This window comes from Lineus longissimus, chromosome 3 (assembly GCF_910592395.1).
Source record: "Lineus longissimus chromosome 3, tnLinLong1.2, whole genome shotgun sequence".
Classification (NCBI taxonomy): domain Eukaryota; kingdom Metazoa; phylum Nemertea; class Pilidiophora; order Heteronemertea; family Lineidae; genus Lineus; species Lineus longissimus.
Genome location: NC_088310.1, coordinates 22,115,360 through 22,140,213, shown reverse-complemented (window position 1 = coordinate 22,140,213; position 24,854 = coordinate 22,115,360). Strand labels below are relative to the sequence as shown.

Sequence of the window (24,854 nt, the reverse complement as noted above, 5' to 3'; positions counted from 1 at the left end):
ATTTCATATTTGTTCATATTTGATCTCAAGATACGAGTCATTTACATGGTGTCAAAGTGACAGTTCTAGTAATATGGAACGATGAAGAACCCAAGCAGGTTATCAACCTCTCATCAACTCAAAATGAACTTTTGAAAGGCCTGAAAAGGACAGTTTTCTCGCACTTACTCCACCTATTCGTAAACAAAAAACAACATGGCGGCGTCGTGCTTCGGAAGCCAACCGCTCTCAGCTTTGAGGGCAACGTCGCAGAAAACTGGCGTATGTTTGAAAGAGAGTACGACATATACATAATGCTGGCTACAGTGACAAAGGGAATGCAGTCAAAGCTGCCATATTGCTCAACCTAGCTGGCAGTGAAGCCATCGATGGAGAACGCTCGCGACAACCCAGCAGGGGGTCCACGTCTTGCAGCAGTCGCCGCTGAAAGTAGGGACAATCCAGTTGTCCTCAAACAGATATTCAAAGAACTTTGTAACCCCAGAACAAATTCGATCATGGAGCAGTTCAAGTTCAATTCTTGTGCACAGCAATCCAGGGAGTTGTTTACTACGTTCCTGTCTGATTTGAAAACCAGAGCTAACAATGGGGAACTAAAGGACGACATGATCCGTGATCCGATTGTCGTCATCGGTATAATGAAAGAAAACGTCAGGAAGATCTTGCTGCACGAAAACTATCTTACACTTGAAAAAGCAATTGGAGTCTGCCAAGTGCATGAAATCTCCGAAAAGGATGCGAAGGAAATAAACCCTGAAAGGGATGTGCCTTAGGCCTACGTTAGAAAAAAACAGTTTCCTAAACCTGACACTATGACTTCCAAACCCCAATTCAATCGTAAATTCAAGCCCATGCAAGGGAAACAGCCAGAAATGCCTAAATCTGGAAGCAAATTTGATTATTGCGGGTACCAAAAACATGCTGACAAGTCTAGATCTTTGTGCCCAGCCTATGGTAAACAGTGCACCAAATGCACTAAGTGGAATCATTTCGTGTCCGTATGCCGAGCTATGCTGCATAATAACCACAACCCGCCTGGGAATCCTGGCAAAACTGTCGGTGAGCTCGAAATGTACATTGAGTTTTCTGATATGCTCTACATTGAAATTGAAAAAAACAAGGAGGATCAGAAGAGGACCTTCATGTTGTGCTAGATGTGAACAATGTCAAGACAACGATGAAAGTGGACACTGGGGCCAAGTGCAATATCATGAAATTATTGAAAATGCGTTGTCTTAAAAAGGGAAAGATGTAATAGTATGTAAAGTCGGTTCTGAACCGTCACAACCATAAGACAATTAGTGCTACCCTGTAACGGTAGAGGCGCCACCTGTGTAGATCGCGCACTGTAGCACGAGGCTGTCGTAATAAACATATTTCACATTTGTTCATATTTGATCTCAAGATACGAGACAATTACAGAAACAAATGTGAAATAAACATCAGTTCACTCTGCCTTTGAATGAAATAAGTACCGAAAAATCATGTTTTCCTCACTGGGCTTCGATACACAGATATTTGGATAAGTCATCCAAAGATTTGTTGTTCGAATCCAAGTTTTAATAAGACAGGCAACATTCTGTACTTATTTCACGTTAAGTGAAGAAACTGATGTTCTCATACCTTTCTCCATTTGCCTAGGGTCCAGTGGTTCCATACACATACTGCTATATCCACCCCTGCAGCACTTCCTCTTGAACGGGCAATGTCCATCATTGTCACACTTCCTTTCAGTGGGGAATGCTTTGAAGAGCATATGAGCTGGACATGGGCACATGCCAATCTTGGTCACTGAAATCATAGCCCAGGAAAAGAAGATTACCACTTTCCTCAAGCAGCAAGTGAGGTGTTCCAGACAGTATTAACCAATCGGGAGCCATCTATCATATTTATTTGAAGCAGACAGCATCCGTGATGAACGCAATAAAAACCTAATTTCGGTTGTTTGCCCCTGTTTTCAAATGACCACTATTGGATATGCTCTACAAATAACTGACATGTTGGCATTAAAGTAGTTGCACCAGACTTGCTGAATGCAGAAGAATGCAGAAGACGACCCTCTGCAGATATATATCTAAACCTCATATCTCCTGATAACCGAGTTGCCACCATACATCGGGCAAATCCCCATTCAAAACATTCAGCTTACTCACCGTTGCGACATTCTCTGGCTCTCCACGTATGGATTCCAATTGGTGGGAATTTAAAGTCTGCACATGCCTGCCCCGATTGACACTTAATCTAAAACATAAGAAAGTAATTGAATAAGAGAAATAGGTCCATCATATTATCAGCCACGTTTTTCTGAAGAAGGGGCCAGATCCCATTGTTTCGAAGATCACACATTCGGTTGTCTCTGATGGGTATAAAGGCTGCATTCTCTCGTATTCCTGGATCAAGCATTGCAAGAAGTCCTGATAGCGTATATACTCCTCCTTCGAGAATTATTCCTCCAGGCAAGAGTAAATGCATAAGAAGATGAAGAAAGCATCATGAAGTTTATGCGTCGTGTATTCTCTACAAATGTGTAAAATACCAAATTGGAAGAGAAATCATAAGAACAATGCTTTTAGAGCACGTCCAAACAAGATGGTCAAAGGTCACAAGGATCAGTCCAGGGGTCATCAAGCAGTGATTGACACAACTAATACGGCAGAAACAACTAATCAAAGATTAGCCAACTCGCCTTAATACAAGCATTGTATTTGCAGTCTGAACCGGTTGGGCACTTGCTGTGATAAGTCAGCCAGATTCCTAATGCCATGCGCAACAGCTTCTTGTCCGAATCAGAGAAACTGGACTTCCCAAGGAAATCATGAACTTTTTGGATGATATTTATGTCCTCTGCAAAAGATTGAAGTATTTTAGTTTTCATGGAAGCGTGTTTTACAAGCCGTTATTAAAAAATGAAATGCTTTGTCTATCAATATCATCCTGTTTAGCCAGACAGTGGATTATCTCTGAATGGGCATATGAACTCAAAGCCTGAGGATATATCTGCCAATCGAAACACTAAAATCTGAAAAACGGCCATACCTAGGAATTGAAGGGGCCTGTTGGCACGAATAAAGGATCGACTCGGTGGTCCAAAGGTGACTTGCACATTTAGGGAACTTATATGTCAAACTTAACCTTGTGCACCTGGCTCCTTTCGACAATCTTCCTTTAAGGGTTGGCATTGTATATAAAAAAACGTGTACATGAAGATCGATAGAAGGAGCGGATAGACACCAAGCACTTATCATAAAGAAATGTATATCCACTAACCACTGGAATGAAATAGAATTTTATGGGATATCGAAACTGAAACGCTGCCTCATAATATACCTGGATAAGCTCCCTTGAATGGTTGGATGATGTTAACAAGTGCAGCAAAGTCTTTGTGTCCCTTCAGCCTGTCTAGAACAGCATCGAGAGGAATTTCTGGCTTGCAGGGTGGTTTTGTAACTGAATTGAAATAAATAGCCTTAAATATCATATCATGTAAGGCTGAGAACTACCATTGAAACATTGGATTACTCCAAACAAAATTGCACAGCTCACCATACACCTGGTTCTGGTTCTGGCACCCGGCTCATTCTCGCACAGTTCTTTGAATAACATTTTAAACACTCCTATGCTAAAGAGAGCAAGAGAGTGGGTAAGTGTGAAAGGTACTGTAAATTCTCACCCTAGCAAAAAACTGAATACAAGTATATAATTTTTTGCTAACACTACATAATAGAGCCTTTTCGTGACACCCTGTATAATTTATTAACGAACCTGGTTCTTGAGAACAGGTTGAGACCTCTTTCCAAGTCTCATTGTGATACAGCTTCGGCTTACAGTCATCACACTGGTCCATCATGCAGACGGCATTCCTCAAAGGGTCAGTATTTGGGTTACATCTTGTATTACAATTGTCCTTTCCACAGATCAGCCGTTTCGTACCTTGGGCGCATTCCTTGACCTCCTTGATGACTGAAAGTAGGAAACAGGGGCTGGAGAACCTTTTCAGCAAGGTTCACTCTCAGTTTACAGTGTTAGCTGCCAAAGTTTGGGATGCCATTTAGACATTTTAGTTCAATCATAAACTTTATTTCCGGTACTTAAGTATATGTAGTTTAAATCCTGAAGCCGCTGTTTTTGTTAATAAATCCAGACCCATAAAAGGATTAAATCTTTTGGGGCATGTTCAGATATCATCTAGCCCTAATACTTTTGCGTATAGATAATCATGATTATTCATTGTAGCAACTTAAACAGCCCTTGCTACCAGACTCTCATATTGCCTTTGTACAGGGATGACACTCACGACCACAAATCATCATGCAATCCTGAAGCGAGTCGAACTTCTTTTCTTTGTCATCTGTTTTCATGCATCCATCCACTATGTACATCGTGCACATTTTTGTGTTACTGTCATCATAGTAATACTGCTTCTTCATACATTTCGGGTCAGTGGTGTTACTTGCTACTGTCGCGGGGCGATCACATCGATTGGCTGAAAATCAAATTTGTACTTAACATATGAGTCCCTCCATCTTTCTTCTACAAAAAAGGTGATGATTGCATCTTAACTTAATTCAGCCTACAGAATTGAGATTTTAATGTAAGACTTCGAAGGTATGATGTTTTCCAAATTAAGAAATCTATCAAATAAACTCACTTGTGGTAGCGACAGGTGCTCCAGATGCATTTACGAATGTCTCCTTACAGTCATCACAGGGGTCCGCCTGACAGGTCACAATTCCCTTCTCGTTGTGGTCAACAACTTTGACACATGACTTGTCACAGATCTTTGGTGGTTTGCCACCGGGGCAGGCTGAAATATGACGCAGGTTCAAAATAAATCAGATAGCATGATGATACTGTAATTTTTAACAATACATGTACATGTACTTATGGTCAGGCTGACTACAGTGCCTCTTCAACTGTCCAGCATTACAATGACCGAGGACAATATACAACATTAGTAATTATTGCACACTTACTGACTTTCTTAGACCTTGGTCCTGTTGAAGCTTGACCTGAAAATACAGGAATGTGAACAAGAAAATTAACATGAATCAATATGAAATTATCTAACAGCTTGAGAAACTACATGGATCTTTCAAATAGAAAAATGGAATTCATTCTCTCAATTATAATATCCTGAACCGATTCAGGTGACTGTAATACCTTATACTGAAGATGAAATTTTTTCCTATACGTGTATACACTTAATACTTAAGCGACCATACTCAACGTGAGAGTTTACTTTATATTCACTGTAAAAGTTTTGGTCTTAACAAGCATTATCAATAACGTATCTTTATCAAGTCAAGTGATAAAGAATGCAGCCTTACCATTACTGTCACACTGCAAGTCCCAGCCAAGGTGGAGGGAGTCTGGCATTGCAACACCGTTCTCATTCACACACCAAGAGACACCATTGAGCGTCTGCTTTGAATTCAATTTGAATGTTGTCATGTTACACTGTGGGACATAAACACCAACAAATGATGCTTCCACTGAAAGGAAGAAAACAAAAATATGGTGATGTATATAGCTGACTCTCCTAAAATTGCTAAAACAACATGTGTGCAAAACTTAAAATATTCGAATAGGTGGATTGATTTATGAAACTACCATGCATATGTTCTCCCAACTTTAACTTTCTTGTTGTAGATATTAACGCAGTGCAACACCATTATTAGAGCCAACAGAGATTTGACATCCATTATATGTTGGATATATAATTCCTATAGCTTAATTTTTGTGCAAACAATATCTTCTAACCTTGACAGAACAGCGTGCATCCGCTCTTAGTTTTGAATGTGGTAGCACTCTTCAGACATCCGTATTCCAAATATTGTTTACATATCTTTGAGACGCCATCATAGTAATACATAGGGTACGGCTTCATCTTCTCAGAGGAGTTGGATGATCCTGGCTTGTCACATCTTTCCAAAAGGGGACGACGATTGCACATCATCTCGACTGGAGAGATTATGAATGCTTTACATCAGAGGGAGGACCAAGTATAAGCTATGCCACCAGTACCAAGTTTAAATACACTGTGTTGTCATGTTTAAGCTGGGACTGGCAGATCTTATTCACAAACGCCTTTTACAGACAAAACAGGCCTATTTTACAGGTGACCCTCCACCTGCTTAAACACTTTGGCACAGCATCACTCCATATAGGACACTCCAAAAGCAACTCAGGAGACCAGGACAACACACTACATTTTACAAATATGGAGTTTGCAAGCCAAAGCCAGATCACATTTTCAAGTCTCGACTATAATGAAAGGTAGACAAAAATTTCGGCTGGGCCCAACAATTATAAGTTGAAATGATGAGAAGTTAAAAACCTAAAGGGATAGGTGATTTGATAACTGCACATGGACTGCAAGTTTTATTAATTGTGATCTTTGGCAATAGTAACTGTACTCTTCCACTGTCCTAACCATTTAATCAACTCGGACACCTATCTGGTGCGGAGGCCCGGCTATGCCAAAAGACCCCTTCCAGTGTGAAAAAACAATGCCTTGTGATTAAACATTCTCTCTTCTTGAGATACCATTACTTGGCCAATAACCCTTCTTGGCACTGTAGAAGAATACATAAACCCTCGCTATGGGAAAATAGCTTACTAGTCATCGATTCCATTTTCTTCTTTTTCTCATCCATCTCTCCTTCCTTGTCTTTGTCTGCCATTTTAGGACAATCTTGACCAACACCCATTTTGCCGATGAAGCTGTACTTCTTTGCATCAATGGCGAAAAGATCCTCACCAAACATATCCATCATACGATCACTACTGCCCATTTCCTCCCGGCCGCCCATCTCCTTGTATTCACCTTTATCTTGTCCTTCACTCATTTCAACACCCTTTCCTTTTTCCATTGCCATCATACCACTAAACATCATATCAAGACCAGCAAAATTCTCCATCTTGTCTTCTGGGTCTTTTTTGTCATCGCCCACAACATTTTTAATAAGACCAAAGATAAGGTCCTTCATCGGTTCCATTTTGGTACATTCAAGCATTTCTTCAACAAGTTCGAACTTTTCTTCCCACTTCATTGCAGGTGGTTTGCATGGTTTTAGAGCATCACGGAACAAACTAGGCATGGATGGTCCTTCCATGTCTTTGTTGTTCTGTACCACGTCACCTAGATAAATAACATCAATTCATCAGCTTGCATCATTTTCCAGCAATTCAAGGACCACTTAGAATTCAATAATAGTCTGCAACTGTTTCCTTCCAGTATATACTGTAGTTTGGCTCAACAAACTAGGGAAGCTTTTCCTGTCTAATTGATGTGATGTATCAATGCAGACCATGCACAGGTGTTTCATTGATAAACTCTGCATTTTAAAACTAAAATATTTCAAAATGGTTTCAACTATCAAAGCTGTCGAAATATGTCATAGAAATTTCAGATCAGTTTGCAACAATTTCATGTAAAGTCACAGTTCCTTGAACCAAGGTCTCAATTCAATTTACATACATGTAGAATTCAAAGGCAACTCACGGAATATTCTAGCCACATTTCCCAGCATTCCAGAGTGGAGCATGAAAATGATGTCTGGCATATGCTTCATCAGCATTTCTTTCATCATCGTGCCTTTCATGTTGATGATACTGTTTAGATGTTGAATATGCATCGCTGCCACACGTCTACTCTGGCAGGATGTGGCACTTGTGTCTGTCGTGGCAAACAACAATTTTTCATTAAAATACCGATAGCTAAATTAGGAAGGAATTTTATGCCAATTACTAAACATTTTATTAACCTCTGATGTCTAATCGATGATCTATTATGTCAACAATGAGGTAACCTCCATTCCCTTCTGTCTCCAGCAGCTTAGTTCTTTCTTAATTTGTTCAGTGCCGACGCGGCTGGGTCACCTTACATTTCGGAGTCCACCCAAAGTGGGCCGAATTAGCTGGAGCACTTAGCAAGCATGCCGCCACTGGAGGTTTAATCTACTGTAATATGAGGAATCAGGACTCAGAATTTGTTAAGATTGGAACAAATCTCATCTGCATTGACAGCCAGAAAACTGAAGTCCTAACAAAGATTGACTTCAATTCCAGTCTACGTGTACAACACAACCAGAAATAATGGCTTCACCTACCTGGATAGCAATCAGTTACTTGAGTAGAACCTGTCAAGAAGTATTCAGTTTTACACTTGGTACCACAGGGGTTGATACGGCACACAGCGGTTGGATGCTTAGGGCAGCCGTTTCCCATTTGCATGCACATCGTGGGGTTACACATTAGTGGAGTGCCTTGGCCTTGACAAACTGCAAATCAAGACATCAAGAGATGAAAGAATTTATCTCAAACATTTGCATCTGAAAATGAATTTTGACATTTGTCAAACAACAAGTTTGATAATATTTTATTTGAGTTTAATTTGATAAAGTTTATCTAATGATTGATATGATTAGATTTCCTTTGTCAAATAATACTGGTATATTCTAATTGTCAAGTTATATTCTTATAATCAAAGGATGAGACTCTCTGCCTTGAGATTCTGAAGCTTGAAATCAATACCACAACCAAGTTTTGTAATTCATTCAAGGAACTGGAAAATGTCAGGAAAATCTGTACAATTTTCTTACCATCATAGGGTTCTGTATCAACTGTCTTTGCTGAAAAGGTAAATTAAATTCAAAATGAAATACAATGATAATGGAGATGTTTGAAACTGAGCAATGTCATGTGAATTCATTTAGGCAAAGATTTTCAAAGCTTAAGCTTTTACTCTCCTTTGCAAATTATATGCTAACATCAGTAACAGTTTATTGCAGTGATGGCCCTACAATGCACCTCATGCTTCACTTAATATTCCACTAATTATTGAGTTCACCGATATTTTTGAGGTATTGTCTGGCATCTTTGACTGTGAAGACCTATTATCGGTACACTTACTTTTGATGTCCTTGCAATCTGGAATGCCCCGGACAGTAGTGTCCTTTAGCCGTTCACCCTTGTCATTGACACAGAAACAGATACCAACGTTATCATAGCACTGCACTGCTTGCCAATTGCCCTCTTGCGTGCATCTGAAAACGAGATTGAACAGTAGGGTACATGTAGGTAGGCGACATTGTCAGGTGAATAGCACAGACATCTGACCAGCAACATCAAGTGGCTGCATGGCAAGAGCTTGGTTTTCATTTGCTCAATACAAAACAGAAAGTACAGGTTTAGTATAAAATAGCAAAGAGCGATAAGACGCGAAGCAAATTACGGCCAAGTTAGCTTTGGTTGAGAATCATCCGCATTTATTAACCCCCTGGGGTCACAAAAAGCTGGTAATGGTGAAGTACAGAGTATAACATGCCATGAATCATTTAATACCTTGGTAGGAAGTCAGGTTGTTTGTGCATTTTCTTCATCTTCATCACCTTTTCAGCCAACTGTCTACGACAACTCGGGACTGTAATTCAGAAATATGACGAATCTGAATACAAGCAATCTAATAATCATGATAATAGGTTTTTCCATAGCACATTTACTGACCTCGGTTTGCCATAAAGCGCTTTACAAAGACTATCATTATAAGGTCATTTATGCTTTGGGATAGAAGCTGCGCCTAATTCACTACTCACTTGACAAAAAGGACATTTTGAGCAGTCAGCAGTCTGAAATTCAAACCTTATCATCAGTTGCACAAGAATTTGTGAGGATTTGGTGCAGTAAATTATCAGGACACACTCACGTTCTTTGATACACTTGAGTCCCATTCCTTCCAATGTTTTTTTCATCCTATCTTCTTTCTCCTTTTTGGGTTCCTTGTCAGCCTGTTTCGCAACACCAGCTGAAAATGTGTATGAAATGGGATATAATGGTGGGCATTGTCAGCACGTTTATGGTTATTGATTAGATGATCTTTAGGATGCCCATTCACAATCCAGTTTCTACACAAAAAATTGGACAATGCCAGATTGATCCAAGAACTTTCCATGAACTCTTTTGTTCTTCACTGCCTAAGTTTTGGACACATTGAACATCTTCAAAACCTTGGAAAAAGAAAACACAAAAGGGCTGATCATCAGATTGTTTCATCCTTCGTCTTGACATTCAACAACGATAAAAACGTCTTCGCAGCTTGCAATTTGCTGAAATTTCCTAGTTTGCAGAATAAAAAATAATCTTATTGAAAGGACTTTCAAGACTGTTGAGTAATAGAAGGCTACCATTTATGCTTATGATAGTTTATAGCTGATATTTCTATTACATGAATAAGTCGGGATCAAGTGAACTGTTCAGTTAAAATTCAGTTAAGTCATTTTGGCAGTTATCAGAAATACCGGTAGCTTGATGTGAAATCTGCAAAAAACTTCAACCTATTTTTTTGGGTGAACAATAATTTAAGAGGCGCAAAAACTTTGTGGTTTTCAGTATACTAACCCACGCATTGTGGCTGCGGTGGACAGGGTGCACGGACACATTGGACTTGCACAAATCTGCACATCAAGCCAGGTTTACAATTGAGAGCACATGGATCTGGAATGAAAAAAGTGTTTTTGTATACCTTCTTTTGCAATTACATTTTGGGTCCAAGCGTAACCAAACATCAGTAAATAATTTTTTGTGAATTTCTATTTCTCTCAATAGGCCATCACCACATTGCAGTCGAAGTGGGGGTCGTAAATGATGCACTAGTACCTCTGTATTATGATACAACAAGTCCCCAATATCCATTCATGTCATACCTTTGCATTTTGGAAATCTTGGGCAGGGTGGTACTAGACATGGAGCAACTTCAAATTGGCATGTTTGATTTGATGGACACTTCAATAGACAAGGCTCTGTATGAAAAGAAAATTGATTAGTTTAATACGTAGAAGTATTTGGGCAGGAGTTGTACCCAGGACCATGGAGGTCTACACGTTAATTTGACTGGCTTTAGGTCCATAATTGAACAATGATACTGTAACTGAAGAAATTGTTAAGTTATCATTAGATTGTCTGTGCTGTTACGCTGGGTTTATAGAGTTCACGCTGTCACTTGTGATGCCACTTTTAAGAACAAACAAGTTATTTCCAAAGTGGGTACACACATGTAGGATTCACAATGTCACTTCTCACTGTCATGTCATCTGTTTATTTTTTTTCGCCTATGTCAACGAACAGGCTCGTGACAAGTGAATCATGTTAATGTGAATCATATATAAACCCAGCCTTTTTTTAGTTGCAGATCATGAAATATATCATGCGATTCATTCCTCTAATGTTGCTGCCCATATTATTACCATATTGTCTTGGTCAGGTGATCATTTGAGTGACGTGGAGGACTTTGAGAGGCCGGCATTGTTGGCAGGAAACTTTTTAAAACATGATAAACTGAGACTTACTTGTTTTTAGTTTCGGACAGCATATGCGCATTGTTGTTGGTAACATTGAAAATGGAGCTTGGCAGTAGTGATTGCCATCGCAGTCCTTCTCAGTTGAACACATTTTCACCTTGCAGAAGTCGAATTTAGGAATCCTAAAACTTGGCGTATTCATCATGTTGACACATGGATTGCTTCGCATCATTGGGATGGTGGATTTCAGGTAGCCTGCCAGAGTTAGGAAAGGTTATCAGCAAAAAAAACAAAACACAGTTCTCCTTTGGGTTCATTCTCTGTGGTTTCTGCCAATTGGTCATTCAGTCTTACTGCTGCCATCTTCAGCTGATGTTATTTGGATCGGATTTTTGTCCACGGTTATCCTGTATGAACTTTTTAGCATGCTTCAGACACTCATTAATAGTAGATCTCAGTGTTTTTGTCAAACATACCCAACAGAAAGAACTGTGGAGGCTGATATCCTTAGCAAGTATAACATGGATAAGAGCTCTGAGTGAACAGCCAGGACCTACCAGCAACAATGCTCTCCTCAGTTTTCATGCAGCTTCTTCCACATGCTGTGCTACAGCATTTGTCTTTGGACGGGCAGTCACCGTCGTCTTTGCATTTCATCTCACATGAGACGCCGGCGTATGGAGGTCTGACACATGGACATTTCCAGGGTTTGTTTTCTGAAAAAAGGTCATTATGATATGTAGATGGTATAATTTTTATAAGCATTTACAATAAACAATTGCAACTGAAACTGTCTCCCAGGAATATAATTTGAGTTTGACTGAGCTTGACATCTAGAAATGCTAGACCATCCGACGCCTCACAAAATTAATGAACTACTTACCTTTCACACACTCAGCAACTGGACCAAATGGCATGTTTTGTCCACTCATAACACATTTTTCACCAGACTTGCAGTTCAGTGCCTGGAAATAAAAGATGTTTGGCAATGTATTCATAACACGGTTAACATAGATGGAGTTTTAGCTGCATTAACTAATAGTTATATTTGCAAAAGCAGTATTCATACCAATACTTATTTACAATACTGTATTGGCTTTCAAAGTCACTGAGTAAGGAAGAAGTCATTTTTAGGTTTCAGGGCCCAGCCACAGGATTAGAATCAAAGGATAAACCTTACTTCAAGACATCCATGACACAAATGCTGTTTAACTGAATGCCACAAACCTTACTTCAAGACATCCATGACACAAATGCTGTTTAACTGAATGTCACAAACAAAAGTACTTACAGGGCAAGGGTTAGTCTTGACACAGGTGCACCCATCCTGGCACATAACATCATTCACTCGTTTGTAAGCAAACCCAAAGGGACACGTTGTGTTAGCACAATCAGCACATACAGCCTGACACTTTGTGAGGGAGGACAGATGCTCAATTTTGAGGGTGTCATGGGCAGCCATCATGAGCTCTTTGCTTGGCAACTTTTGTAAGAGAACATATCGGTCACTGAGGCATTTCTTGAATGTATCTGGAAAAGGAAAAACATAAGAGCCTAGTTGTCCTTTCCAAAAACAACAGATGATACACTGACAAAATGTGGTACTTATCCAGGGCAGTATTTAACTTTTTGGTGATCAGGGGAGAGAGCACCCCTTTTTTGTCCAATATCTGCATAAAAAAACATGTTATAAGCCGACGTCAGGGAGCAGTAGCCCGCCTGCTTTCCTGAGTTATACGTCTCTGGTATCTAAAGTATCATCTTACCATGGTCTGTTCCGCTGACCATGCATGTCTTGTTGAAGGCCATGAACTGTTCATTCTGTGCAATCCCATCAGGGCCAAGTTTACCAACTACAAAATGAGAAGGAAATTTAGCTAAAGGACCAAACACTGGTGGAATTATGGCATTAGGATTAAGCGTCATCTGACAAAATACCTGTTCCCTTGCATAGTTAACAACACAAAATTTTGTTTTGGGAACATAAAATTAACCCTCAACTTCCTTAAGGGTACGCTAATTTATTCTGAACCCGTGTACCCTCCAACAGAGAGCCTGATCTACTTTAAAGTGGCAGTAACTTCAAACCTTACCTCGAGCATCTTCACATTTTTGTATTTCCTTTCCACCATTCATGTCATATAACTTGAAGGTACAAGTACAATGGTCAACAATACACCTCACTCCCTTTGGACAACTCTTTGGACATGGGCTTGGATAGCAAACCTTTGGTTGGTCTGTTGAACTTTTGCACTTGATTGGGGAGGCTAGAGAGAACAAATTTCTTTTAACCAAAGGATTGGTATGAGACTAATCACATCAGCTTAGGCGTTGGCGATTTTCAAAATGAGGGTCCTTTTTCAATAAAACGAAGGATTTTCTGTTTAATTTTCAAATTATCTTTAAGCTAAAGGGCTTTCTAAAGTCAATTTCAAATATTTTCCCCAAAGGATGTGGGGGGGGGGGGGCTATTTGCATCCTTGACATGAGAACTTATATATGTAATTTTCTTCTTCTTTTCTAATCAGCAACTACGCAACAGAATCACAGAAATAACTGAAATTACAGAATTGACCGAATACTAATAACTTTACCCTGATGCAAGAGCTAGGAAATGCACATTTGAGGCCAGATAAATGGAAATGTCTGTCTCAATGTGCTGACACTGAAATTGCTCAAAAACGTTAAAGGATTTTCATACCATTCATCAGCTTCCATGAAAAAGTAAGGGAAATTGTAATACAACTTACACTGAGGGTTGATACACATGTGTTGACACATCTTAGCACTTCGGAACTTGACATACTTTGCATCGCAGCGATTATTTGTGAATGGTTTACACTTGGAGCTGGTGGCATCATAACGCCACTGCAGTTTGAAGCAACCCTTAGAGTCTGGAGTGGCATAATCTGCTGCTTTGAATTGGCACATTTCTACTGAAAGCAGAAGAGATTCCGGATGACACATATGCGACAGTCACAAAACAGACAAAAATGATTTCCAAAAATCGAGTAGCTGCCATTCTATCTGAAAGAGTCATAACAATCATCATAATTCTTGTAATTTTGGGGGCAATCACTAGCCCCGAATTCTTAGTACCCCTGATGAGTACATGTTTAACCTGCTTTGGTCCCTGTGCAGTGGCTTAACAGGCTACATGTACAATGACAAAAGGAAACAATTCCAAAGCTGTAAAAGAGTCAAAGCTTTTTTCCATTTTCATCACTGAGAAATCACACCATGCATGGTCTATAATGGAATAGATACCTTTATCGATACAAGTAGCACTTTTTCCGTCATACGTCTGAAAGGTTGCCATACAGCCATTGCAGGGATTAGCCACACAGATAGCTTCTTTTCCTTCAGCAGTCCAGCACATTGGCTTGTCCCGACATGCTGGAAGGCATTTAGCGACTTCGGGTTGGTTCCCACTACTGCATTCTATACGAAAAAAATATAAAAATGAGTCAAAACCAAACTGGTACTCCTGACACTATCAGCCTGAACATCTATATATCTAACGTCAGTCCTGAGGAAGCCATTGCTCTCTAAGGTTATTGAAAACTGGATGACTGAAAGCATACACCATTATTTGGATGCATTTCTTCTAAACTTACTGATAAGATTTTGGTCATTCAGTGGCTTCAACCTCTTTCCAGACATGTCACATTCAATCGGTCCCCAACTGAGCGTACTGTCAACTGGCTTGCCATCCTTGAGGCACCAGCACATGCCATTCTTACACTGCCTGGACATGAAGCCGCCGGTAGTCCCATTACACTTGGTGGCAAATTTTCCCTCAAACAGAGACGCATCTAAATGCAAAGACAAAACAAACATTTCGGTGTCACACAGATAAAAAAAGGTCAAAACTATTTCAATCTCAATAGTATATTATATCAATGCTGTGTAAATGTACAGACTGGTTTGATCAGTGACTTGTCACATTTAAATGTGCTCATTTAGTCCATTTTTTGAAAAGATCATTTCGTTATAGCAAGTCATCTTCTGGTGTTGTCACAAGGAATGTTCTGAAGTATTATCTGCAGAAACAATAAGTTAGGAGCCTTCTTGACTTACTTTTGCAGATCATCTCACACCCAAGCATAGTTGTGAAATCAGTTGCATTTCTCCCACATCCTGTGTCCTCGTATTTCTTACAAGTCTTTGACGTTGAATTGTAATAATACCTCGTCCTCATTTTATATGAATTTTGTCCAAGGAATACAGACTTCACAAGTGTGATTAGGTCCTTTGGTTTGCAGTCTTGTTCAGGCACAGTCTTATTCTTATTCCTGGCTTGTTCTCTTGTGCATTGTTTCAGATCCGGGGGTGGCATGTTGCAGAAATCTGAAGAACAAATATCAGTTCGGATATCTTGAATTATGTGGAAGACATGAAACAATAGAATGTATTGTCCTTAATAGTAAGACAAGAGGAGCTGTTGTTAGCATTGGACACAATTTTGAAATTATTCAAGATCTCTATCATGGTGGATTTTGATCTAGTCAGATCAGGGAGGCAAGAAATAAACTTGATGCCTATGTACAGACTGTTATTGGATCTTAAAGCAGTTGGCGTGGCCAGATGAGTGAGGCAGAGAGAGAGATATCTATTCCTCTAGTTTTGATCACATTTGGAATGGAGAGAATTATATTTATATATCTCATAATTGTCATTTTTCCTCATGATGAAATGCCTTGATTGTGTTCTAATCTAAAAACAGAATACAAACTCACAAGTCAAGTTCTGCATTATTTTCCACATCTTTTCTTCATTGTAATTTTCCATCTTCATATCACTATGGAGGCAGAATACATCATCGTCACGATGTTCCATTTCGAAGAAATACAGATCTAAGTCTTTTCTGTCATACTTGTGCATCATCTGCTCAGATGCATTGCCACAATTAGGAGGCATCAGTGTTGATGTTTGACCTGCACATACTCCAGTTCCTCCCCCACCTCCTGAAGAAGTTCCTGAGGGCTTTCCTGATGAGGTGTGATTTGAGCAGTTTACATTTGGCCTTGGTGTCGAGGCATTACCTTTAGCACATGGCATTCCTTCACCACCATCACCGCCAAGCATCTTTACTAATATTTCCTTCATCTTTTCAGGCATAGCATCTATATCAGGCTCAGGCATGTCCATGAAGTTGTCCTCAATCAGACCAAATAAACCCCCTCCCATGCCCTCTCCACCTTTGGGTTTACCAATGCCAAGTCCCTCACCCATACCCATGGGCATACGCATTGTTTTCCCTAAGATACTGGACAGGAACTTCCCTATTCCCATGCGTATGATCTCTCCAACAAAGTCATCAGAGACACCGAAACCCTTGCAAGTCATTTTCTTGTGGAACTGTTTGACCTTGAACATCATCCTTTCCAAGCGACATTTGAACATAACCTCTGATGCTTTCACAGGTTCCCTGGTCGTGGTCGTGTTTGGTTTCTTTGTGAATCCAGTTCCAGGTGGATCTGGCATGGTCTTCTTCGCCATTTCCATTTCATTTAATATGGACATGAAATTCTCTGTCATGAAATCTCCTGCAAAGATATAGAGAAATTCTGTATCAAAAAATACGAAAATACGAATGCGGTAAGGTTTATCTGTTTGAAACAGCGTCCTCCTCTGTGTTTCAGAAGCCATCAAACCATGATTGGAACTCGGCAACCTTATCAAGGAACTATAATTACCAGTGGTATACATTTCAAAATATGCTACTCATTACCTGGACTTGGGTTGAAGTTTTGTTACACCATGTATGGAGTTCTGAAACAGTTATATATAGCACATACATCAAAGTCTTTTGCCTGTTATTCGACATAATGTTCTAGTAGAGAATACCCTGCACAGTGAAGAATGATCCCTTGTTCTTGTATAGCCTGTATTCGTACATGGTATAGACGAAAACTTTCTTCTTTCTTGTTAGACTAGAATGAGTATCACCTCACCTATCATCATTTTAACTTCATTGCCTCGCCCAGAGTGCATCAGGTATAGGCCGTTGCTTATCATATCCAACTCTTCTTTCTCCATGTTCATCATCATTTGCATTGCCTTGAAAGCCTTCTGTTTCAACTCAGCTACTTTCTCTGTCAAACAGGGCTTGGCTGATAAAAAAGACATTTGTTAACGTTAGATCTACCAGGGATACAGATTTTGTAAGGGTATCGAACCAACATGTCAGGTGTAATTCAATTTGGAGACAATGGCAGAGAAAGGTAATGAGAGAAATCGACATAGATTATGAGTTTACTTACTTCCATTACAGGTTGCACTGGTAGTTCCGTTGAAGAATTTTACGAAACATCCATTACAAGGGTGGACACGACAGACTGCAGCCGGGTCACCGGGGCACAGCTTCTTGAATATCGTGCACATTTTAGGGGGACAGTTATGCACTTTCTCACCAACAGCACAAACTGAAACAGAGCAATACTTTAGACACTAATGCATGAACCATGAATTGTGTATGATAGAGTACTTGTTCATATGGGCCAAATGTGACCAATAATTGGTCTTCTCAACAGCAAAGGGAAAAACGGTTAGAAACAGTGCTAAACTTAATGTCTTAACTAGGCAATTTATTATATTTATTACCTGGTTCGTCATTCTGAGGCAGGATTTTGGCTGAAAAGGGAAGGAAAACTATACATTATATGTTATTTCTTGAGGACAAACACAGGAAATCGAGCATCCTTCGTTCACAATCTGACTGATTTGAAGAATTTGGGTAAAGATGACCACAATCACAAGGGTCCATACTGAATGGTTTATCTCCTGTATGAATCCCTCCCCCAGGTGACAGCAACCATGCAGAGTCAATACTAAATGGTTTATCTCCAGTATGAATCCCTCCCAGGTGACAACAACCATGCAGAGTCAATACAAAATGGTTTATCTCCAGTATGAACCCCCCCCCCCCCCAGGTGACAGCAACCATGCCGAGTCAATACCAAATGGTTTATCTCCAGTATGAATCCCTCCCAGGTGACAGCAACCAAGCCGAGTCAATACAAAAGGGTTTATCTCCTGTATGAATCCCTCCCCCAGGTGACAGCAACCGTGCAGAGTCAATACTAAATGGTGTATCTCCAGTATGAATCCCTCACAATTGACAGCAACCATGCCTAGTCAATACCAAATGGTTTATCTCCAGTATGAATCCCTCCCAGGTGACAGCAACCATGCCGAGTCAATACCAAATGGTTTATCTCCATTATGAATCCCTCTCCCAGGTGAAGCAACCACAAAGTCCACACTAAATCGTTTATTTCCAGTATGAATCCCTCTCTCAGATGATTTAGAAATCAAGAGTCCTCATTGAATGGTTTATTTGCAGTTTAATCATTCCCCCAAGTGACAACGACCACAGAATCCATACTGAATGATTTATCAGCAGTATGAATCATCCCTCCCCCCAGGTGACCACAACCACAGAATCCATTATTCTGAATGGTTTATCTCCAGTATGAATCAGTCCCCAGGTGACAACATCAACAGGGTATATGCTGAATGGTTTATCTCCAGTATGAATCCCTCGTAGATGACTAAAATTGGTCTCCAGTAGGAATCATTCCCCAGGTGACCACACACTGACCGCAACCACAGGAGGCAGCTAGTGCAGAAAAATTGTTTGTTTCGAGTATGAATCCCTCCCGATTACATACAACATCCACTGACAAGCTGAATGGGGATGGATTCAAGTCCACTTGGTTGGCTCACCCTATTGATCTATTTTTAGTGACGTTCGCATATTTTATGAAAATAAGCAAACCTCCCTCATTTTAATAGTTCCATCCGGAAAACATGCCATTAGCACGGTGAACACCACACGTGCATGTGTGCCAAGCCAGAGGGGTGTGGTGCTAGGCCACTTTCTTTAATACATTGTTGGTCTTTTTGTGAACCTATCAGGCGGACCATGTTGCGCTAGACAGAATTTTGGAGGACGCAAGACTAATGCCCACAAAATGGAATTGCGCTTCGAAATATTTTCAATGGTATGTTTACCTTTATCATTTCCTCATTGACCGTAAGAGTATCGTATTCATACGGGCGAAGAGCCATTTTGTCTCGGTCTTCGGCTTTTATACATGTACTTTTAAAACATTTTCTGTTCAAATTCAAAACTAGTAAGGGTATATAATGGTGGTATGCATCGAGATACTACCAGTGTCGTGTGAAAATATAAGCCTGCAGAGTTTATAGTAGGCTTGTTGATGACGCTTCTGCAACATCGAGTCGTGGGCCGACCGAAGTAAACAGTCTATAGAAATTGGTTCTGCACCGGTACAGGAACTTTCATCCTCTTAACCAGCTGGGGATTTTCAATATAGGCCTACTACGCCTCTCTATCCCTAGCTCATTCATACGGTCCCCAATACATCAGTTTTTGTTCTTTCAACATGCCTGGTAACCTCATCACCCACAGTTAGAATTAGGAAAAAATACTCACAACTGCAGCTGATTTCTCCCCTTTGTACTCCACTTATCTTTTGGCCATCAGGTTGGACGCACCAGCTCAGTCCAAGGGAATCGTGCAGTTGTACTACCTGGTATGTGCCATCCTTATTACACCTGGAACGACAGGGTAGTGTTTGCTGATAATCCTCACAACAGATAGCACGCCAGCATAATCATTATATCCTGGTGTATATTTCTGCCATTATCGTAAATATCTATCTGATTCTGGTGCACCTGATGCTAGAGACTTCATGGAGAGATACAAGATTAAACAAAATTCTTTTCATATCTCCGTCAGACTACAGAGGAGCATGAACAGATCCAGAAGCGATGTCGAGACGACCACGTTATAAGGCAACGGCAACATTTCAGTCTCTTACCTCGGGAGGAAGGTCGGTTGATCTGGGTTGTGGCGGAGAACCTGTATTTGTTGTTTCAATTCAAGGTGACATCCCGTAACCTTCTCTGTAAACCGCAAAACATCGATTCAGTCTTACCCCAAAGACTTTGAGATGCTCCAATGTGGAGCCCGATAGTGGAGACGCAAACGCGTGGGAGTAAGGACGCAAAAACAATATTTGTTTAGGAGAATTTCTAAAATATGAAATCGTTTAGTTGTATTTATCATTTGTCGGACTTTTTTGTCAGTGGAGCGCAAAAGCTTGGAGGACGGGAGAACACACTCAGCAGCCAGAAACGAGGTTGTCGGTGAAGGGAACATTCTATCCAATGGCTGCTGAAGCATGAGACCCTCCCAGCAGTAAGTTGTTGTAGTCGGTCTTTTATCCTCGAATACCAGAGTCAGTCGGCGTATGCTGCATGAGCTCGGTCGTTTGTGCCGAGTGTTGCCCTGATGTTCAAGATGCCGGTTCTTACGATCTGCGCATACTTGCAAGGGAAACAGCTTATATATTTTTGCGCATTACGCTCCTATTTGTATAGTATGTACGTGTAGTATTGTCATGCAAGTTAAACTTCGATAGTAATTTCATATGCACCTGCTTGTTACTTTTTCGGTATGGTCGGTCACAGACTTTGGTTAAGCTTTTCGTTATGGCATTGGAAAGGACATCTTAGTATTTTGAACTTACGCTTGACGCACATACAGTTGCTACTGCAACCCCGATGTTGACATCGCATCATGTCCGCACAGTCATTATCGTTCTCACATTCTTTGTGACACTGGGTATCCATGGGCAAATCATTCTCTGGTTTGGAAGCCGTCGTTCCTGTGAAAGTGATAACCTCCCTGTTTATCATTTTAAGGTGTCTACAATGCCCCATCTGACATTCGTATATATATGATTTTAGTTCTTACGGAAAGAAATTTTAGTTCTTAAGAAATTTCTCACTCATGCTTCGCTCTTTCAGATATATATTTGCTCTATATGTCTGGATCGTGAGACTGCAGTGTTTAAATACTTTTATTTTCTTTCTGTATAGGCAATGCATATTTAAAGCAAAACACCTCGTATAGTTGATGGTGAATGATTGCATTGGTAAGGGTAATGGAGTGCTTTTACAGCTGCCTGCATTCACAAAGAAATAATGTTAACTTCAAGTTCCTAAAATGACCGAATTTCAGATCTGATGATGACAGGCCCACCATAAGACCACCATAAATCGTGCCTTGAAAACATCGATGAAGAGTTCAACATCCCTTTCGTCATATAGAAGGGTGTATAAAAAGTCCGTGCCTTCGCAGGCCAATGTTGGTCAGTGGACTCGCTTAAATCACAGACTTCTATAGAATTTCGTGCTTATAGCTTACCATCAGGTTTCGCACCAAGTATTGATGCGTTTTTCCCAGTGGTGTTGTTCTTGCATTCGGGTTGCATCGGCATGAACTTTGGTCCTGAAGACGAGAAAGCTTTTCGTAAAGATAGAACTTTTGCACTGTTTTTATAGAGCTTTTATATGCAACGGCAGAAGAGAATCCAAACAAAAATGAAGCACAGTACTATCATTTTTTTGACTATAGCCAAGTAGAACTTTCAGAAATATTTACATGTCTCCTCACTTATGATAAATAGTCCTCTCATGCCTATGTCACTAGATGCAGACACATGCTCCTCCAACGTCATGAAAGCTCCCCAGCAACCCTCAGCATTCCGTCCTTGGGAGTGGCTTCTCCGGGCCTTCACACTTACCATGTGTAGGGCAGGGGGCCTGCACAGGTTGAACAATAGCCTCTGATGTCAGGATGTAGGGGTGTAAATTATATGGGGCTTTGTCAAAAACGAACCACTCACGACTGTCAGGCCGGGGAAGTTGTCAACTAATTTGATAATCAAACCAACCTTCTCTCATCTTGTGTACAACGGTACAAACGCTGATGGATACATCACAGGTGGACAGCATGGAATGTTTTACACACTTCTCCATTGCAGCTTTGTCACAATCTTTGTCAGTGTCACATTTTTTCAAACCGTCTTTCTTGAAACCCATCCAAGCATTCTTATCATCGATATCTCGTACCCAAGTTATTCCTTTCATCTCCATCATCTGCATACCTGTATATATGTGAAGAGAATGTCGAATGATTGGGGTTGGGGGTGATATGAATAATGGAAGATGACAAGTATCAATATTGGTCGCTAAACTAGGCGACTCATTGTAACGCGAATTTCGTCGTTTTATACACCTGGGAATCTATCGGCTTCGGTGGTCTCGTTCCCGACACGCTCCTGTCACGCTCCCGTCATACAGAGAGGTTTGCTATAACCGTCATATCACGTCACGTCATGTCATTCCTGAAATCCCCCAGTTTTGCACTCTTGCTGGTCATTGTCAAGCCGCCAATGGCACTTCTAGGACCAACTTCTCACAAATTTGAGCTGATCTCATTGATAAAACGACTTTTAAAGCTACCAAGTATATAGTCCCCAGTTGAATTTATTTGCTCACCCATCGCTTTTCGTGCTTCTGTTCTATTCACAGAGACACACTTGGCACCACAACTAGAACGGCAGCACTTCATGGTCCCCTCACAATCCAGATCGTTGTTGCATTCTCGCTTACAGCTAACATCATGGTCCATTTTGCATGGGCAGTTACCAGGTTTGTCGGCTGGAACAGTTTTGAAAACGAGATCTTATGCTCCCTGTTTAGCAACGAAATTTGATGTTTTTCTAAAACGTCGTGGTAAACTTAGCACCAAAGACTTTTTCAACTTGATAATATTGATAATAGTAACAATGTGAATTTGTGCATAATGTATCCACCAACCTTTTGTGAAAAAACATCAGCAAAATTATCAACAATCATTGGCTTACCTAACCTGCACTCGGCCCAAGCAGGGAAGAGAACTCCGAGTGGTTCCTTTGGTCTATTAACCCTGCATTCCGAACCCCGAAAATAGCAAAGGCTACTCTGAAAATAAAAAGAAATGCAACTCCTGCTTAGAACACGGGCACAGAAAATACTATACTATACATGTATATACATTCTACCGAAAGCAAGATGGCAACTACATAAAAGATATGGATGAGGATTCAGTAACATATCTACAGATCTATCGATTATTTGATAAAATAATAGGCAAATCTTCATCTGTACCTTGCAAGGATCATCAGCGCAGACGCACGGCGACGCATCGGGACACCCGTCAACCAATTTGACTCCAGCCACCGGGCATTTGTCACTCGGGCACTTATTTGGACAAGCCAGGGTCTGATTCACCATGCGAAGGGTCAACTCTCGGAGGAGTATTTGTTTCGACTGAGGCGGCAATCCTCCAATCAAGTTCATGTATCGCGTTACGACAACTGGAAACAGACAGGAAAAAGTTAGAAAAAAATCTTTGTTGCCTACAGAGATCTTAAACTATCACGAGAGAAATTACACATCCTTCGAAAGAACGGGTGATGGGGGTGATGAAGTTTACTTGCAGTATCGACTCTAATAAAACGTAAACCACTCGGTTGCTGGAATCTTAATTAGTGCCAAACATCGATCAATAAAGCAAACAATCGGTCAGCCTTAATACATGTACATGTAAAATGAGTGTCGTTGCAGCACATTTCATTAGTTAAAGAAGTAGAGGGTATGCTCTGACCTACCAGACTGTGATTTTAAGCTGCTGGGCATGAGAGAATACATCAGTGTAATGTTCCTAAGAACTTGGACAGCTGGCTCAACAAACGGGTTAAACTTGACTGGAAGATAAAATAAGCGTTTTATTGGTGACAATGAGCTGAAAATCAATCACGAGGAAGAGGTCTGTATCATATTTTATAGACTTGTACCAAAAGCATTGAACATAACATGGTAATTGTTGACAGGTTAAAAAAAAATGCAGGCGGAAAAATATGATTTTAATAGGAATGTTTGCTCGTTTTTAGTAATATAGATATCAATATGATAAATTTAGTACATATATAATCAATAATAATTGTTGATAAAGACTGCAGCTATATTTATGTGATTTTTGTAATGCATTCCTTTACGGCACTGGTTATTCTAACGTGTGAGTCCTCATTCCAGTTTTGACCCTTCCCCTTCCCCTAACTCAAACCTTGGAATCCTATTCAAAATTGTTAGAAAAGGATTCATGTGACAAGTTTCCCACATATGAAATTGTGTAGGATATTGTTGTCTTAAGGAGACTGAAAATTGAGGTGAACACTTACTCTGTTTCTTCTCTTCTTTTGGGTACTTTGCGATTTCACGGAAATTTAGCGTGCAGTTGTTGCAAGGGTCAGCCCTACAGAACTTGGTCCCATCAACCTGATTTTTACAGGCATCTTTGCAGTTCTTGAAAGGGAAACCATCACCACATTCTAAAAGGAAGAAATGTTTTGGTATAATCAGAAACCATAGAGGGACTGTATAATTGCTTAAAGGGGATATCATCAAAGTGAATGTTACCTTAAGAAAAGTACCTTACAGATCAAGTGGATGTAAGGACACTTCGATTAACCAAAACTACATGTACTTCCATTACCATCGTGTTACATATAGAAATGGAACATGAACTGAGAGGGGACATACCCATGTGTATGAGGGGAGGGGACTTTCGTGTGGTGCGAAAATTTCAACCAGATGTACATGTTCATGTACAGAACTGTGATACAAACATCATCT

At 40.3% G+C, this 24,854-nt stretch overlaps 1 protein-coding gene across 1 annotated transcript in view; it reads right to left on the bottom strand.

The window, feature by feature from the left end:
• LOC135484230 (uncharacterized) overlaps positions 1 to 24,854 on the bottom strand; it is a 49,778-nt gene that overhangs the window by 11,654 nt on the left and 13,270 nt on the right. The window contains exons 18-60 of the mRNA XM_064765508.1: positions 24,401 to 24,550; positions 23,831 to 23,926; positions 23,328 to 23,536; positions 23,045 to 23,141; positions 22,677 to 22,838; positions 22,070 to 22,282; positions 21,541 to 21,624; positions 20,861 to 20,998; positions 20,150 to 20,234; positions 19,762 to 19,883; positions 17,904 to 17,933; positions 17,564 to 17,725; positions 17,255 to 17,413; positions 16,037 to 16,846; positions 15,378 to 15,647; positions 14,915 to 15,112; positions 14,565 to 14,738; positions 14,048 to 14,233; positions 13,391 to 13,564; positions 13,064 to 13,150; positions 12,589 to 12,827; positions 12,181 to 12,262; positions 11,855 to 12,013; positions 11,346 to 11,552; positions 10,704 to 10,799; positions 10,399 to 10,494; positions 9,707 to 9,805; positions 9,346 to 9,424; positions 8,914 to 9,047; positions 8,604 to 8,633; positions 8,112 to 8,282; positions 7,505 to 7,678; positions 6,620 to 7,141; positions 5,761 to 5,961; positions 5,328 to 5,492; positions 4,974 to 5,009; positions 4,649 to 4,804; positions 4,295 to 4,483; positions 3,763 to 3,960; positions 3,328 to 3,447; positions 2,687 to 2,844; positions 2,154 to 2,241; positions 1,624 to 1,791 (exon numbers count right to left, since the gene is read on the bottom strand). Of these exons, the coding sequence (XP_064621578.1) occupies positions 1,624 to 1,791; positions 2,154 to 2,241; positions 2,687 to 2,844; positions 3,328 to 3,447; positions 3,763 to 3,960; positions 4,295 to 4,483; positions 4,649 to 4,804; positions 4,974 to 5,009; positions 5,328 to 5,492; positions 5,761 to 5,961; positions 6,620 to 7,141; positions 7,505 to 7,678; positions 8,112 to 8,282; positions 8,604 to 8,633; positions 8,914 to 9,047; positions 9,346 to 9,424; positions 9,707 to 9,805; positions 10,399 to 10,494; positions 10,704 to 10,799; positions 11,346 to 11,552; positions 11,855 to 12,013; positions 12,181 to 12,262; positions 12,589 to 12,827; positions 13,064 to 13,150; positions 13,391 to 13,564; positions 14,048 to 14,233; positions 14,565 to 14,738; positions 14,915 to 15,112; positions 15,378 to 15,647; positions 16,037 to 16,846; positions 17,255 to 17,413; positions 17,564 to 17,725; positions 17,904 to 17,933; positions 19,762 to 19,883; positions 20,150 to 20,234; positions 20,861 to 20,998; positions 21,541 to 21,624; positions 22,070 to 22,282; positions 22,677 to 22,838; positions 23,045 to 23,141; positions 23,328 to 23,536; positions 23,831 to 23,926; positions 24,401 to 24,550 (7,173 nt within the window). The remainder of the gene's footprint in view (positions 1 to 1,623; positions 1,792 to 2,153; positions 2,242 to 2,686; positions 2,845 to 3,327; positions 3,448 to 3,762; positions 3,961 to 4,294; positions 4,484 to 4,648; positions 4,805 to 4,973; positions 5,010 to 5,327; positions 5,493 to 5,760; positions 5,962 to 6,619; positions 7,142 to 7,504; positions 7,679 to 8,111; positions 8,283 to 8,603; positions 8,634 to 8,913; positions 9,048 to 9,345; positions 9,425 to 9,706; positions 9,806 to 10,398; positions 10,495 to 10,703; positions 10,800 to 11,345; positions 11,553 to 11,854; positions 12,014 to 12,180; positions 12,263 to 12,588; positions 12,828 to 13,063; positions 13,151 to 13,390; positions 13,565 to 14,047; positions 14,234 to 14,564; positions 14,739 to 14,914; positions 15,113 to 15,377; positions 15,648 to 16,036; positions 16,847 to 17,254; positions 17,414 to 17,563; positions 17,726 to 17,903; positions 17,934 to 19,761; positions 19,884 to 20,149; positions 20,235 to 20,860; positions 20,999 to 21,540; positions 21,625 to 22,069; positions 22,283 to 22,676; positions 22,839 to 23,044; positions 23,142 to 23,327; positions 23,537 to 23,830; positions 23,927 to 24,400; positions 24,551 to 24,854) is intronic.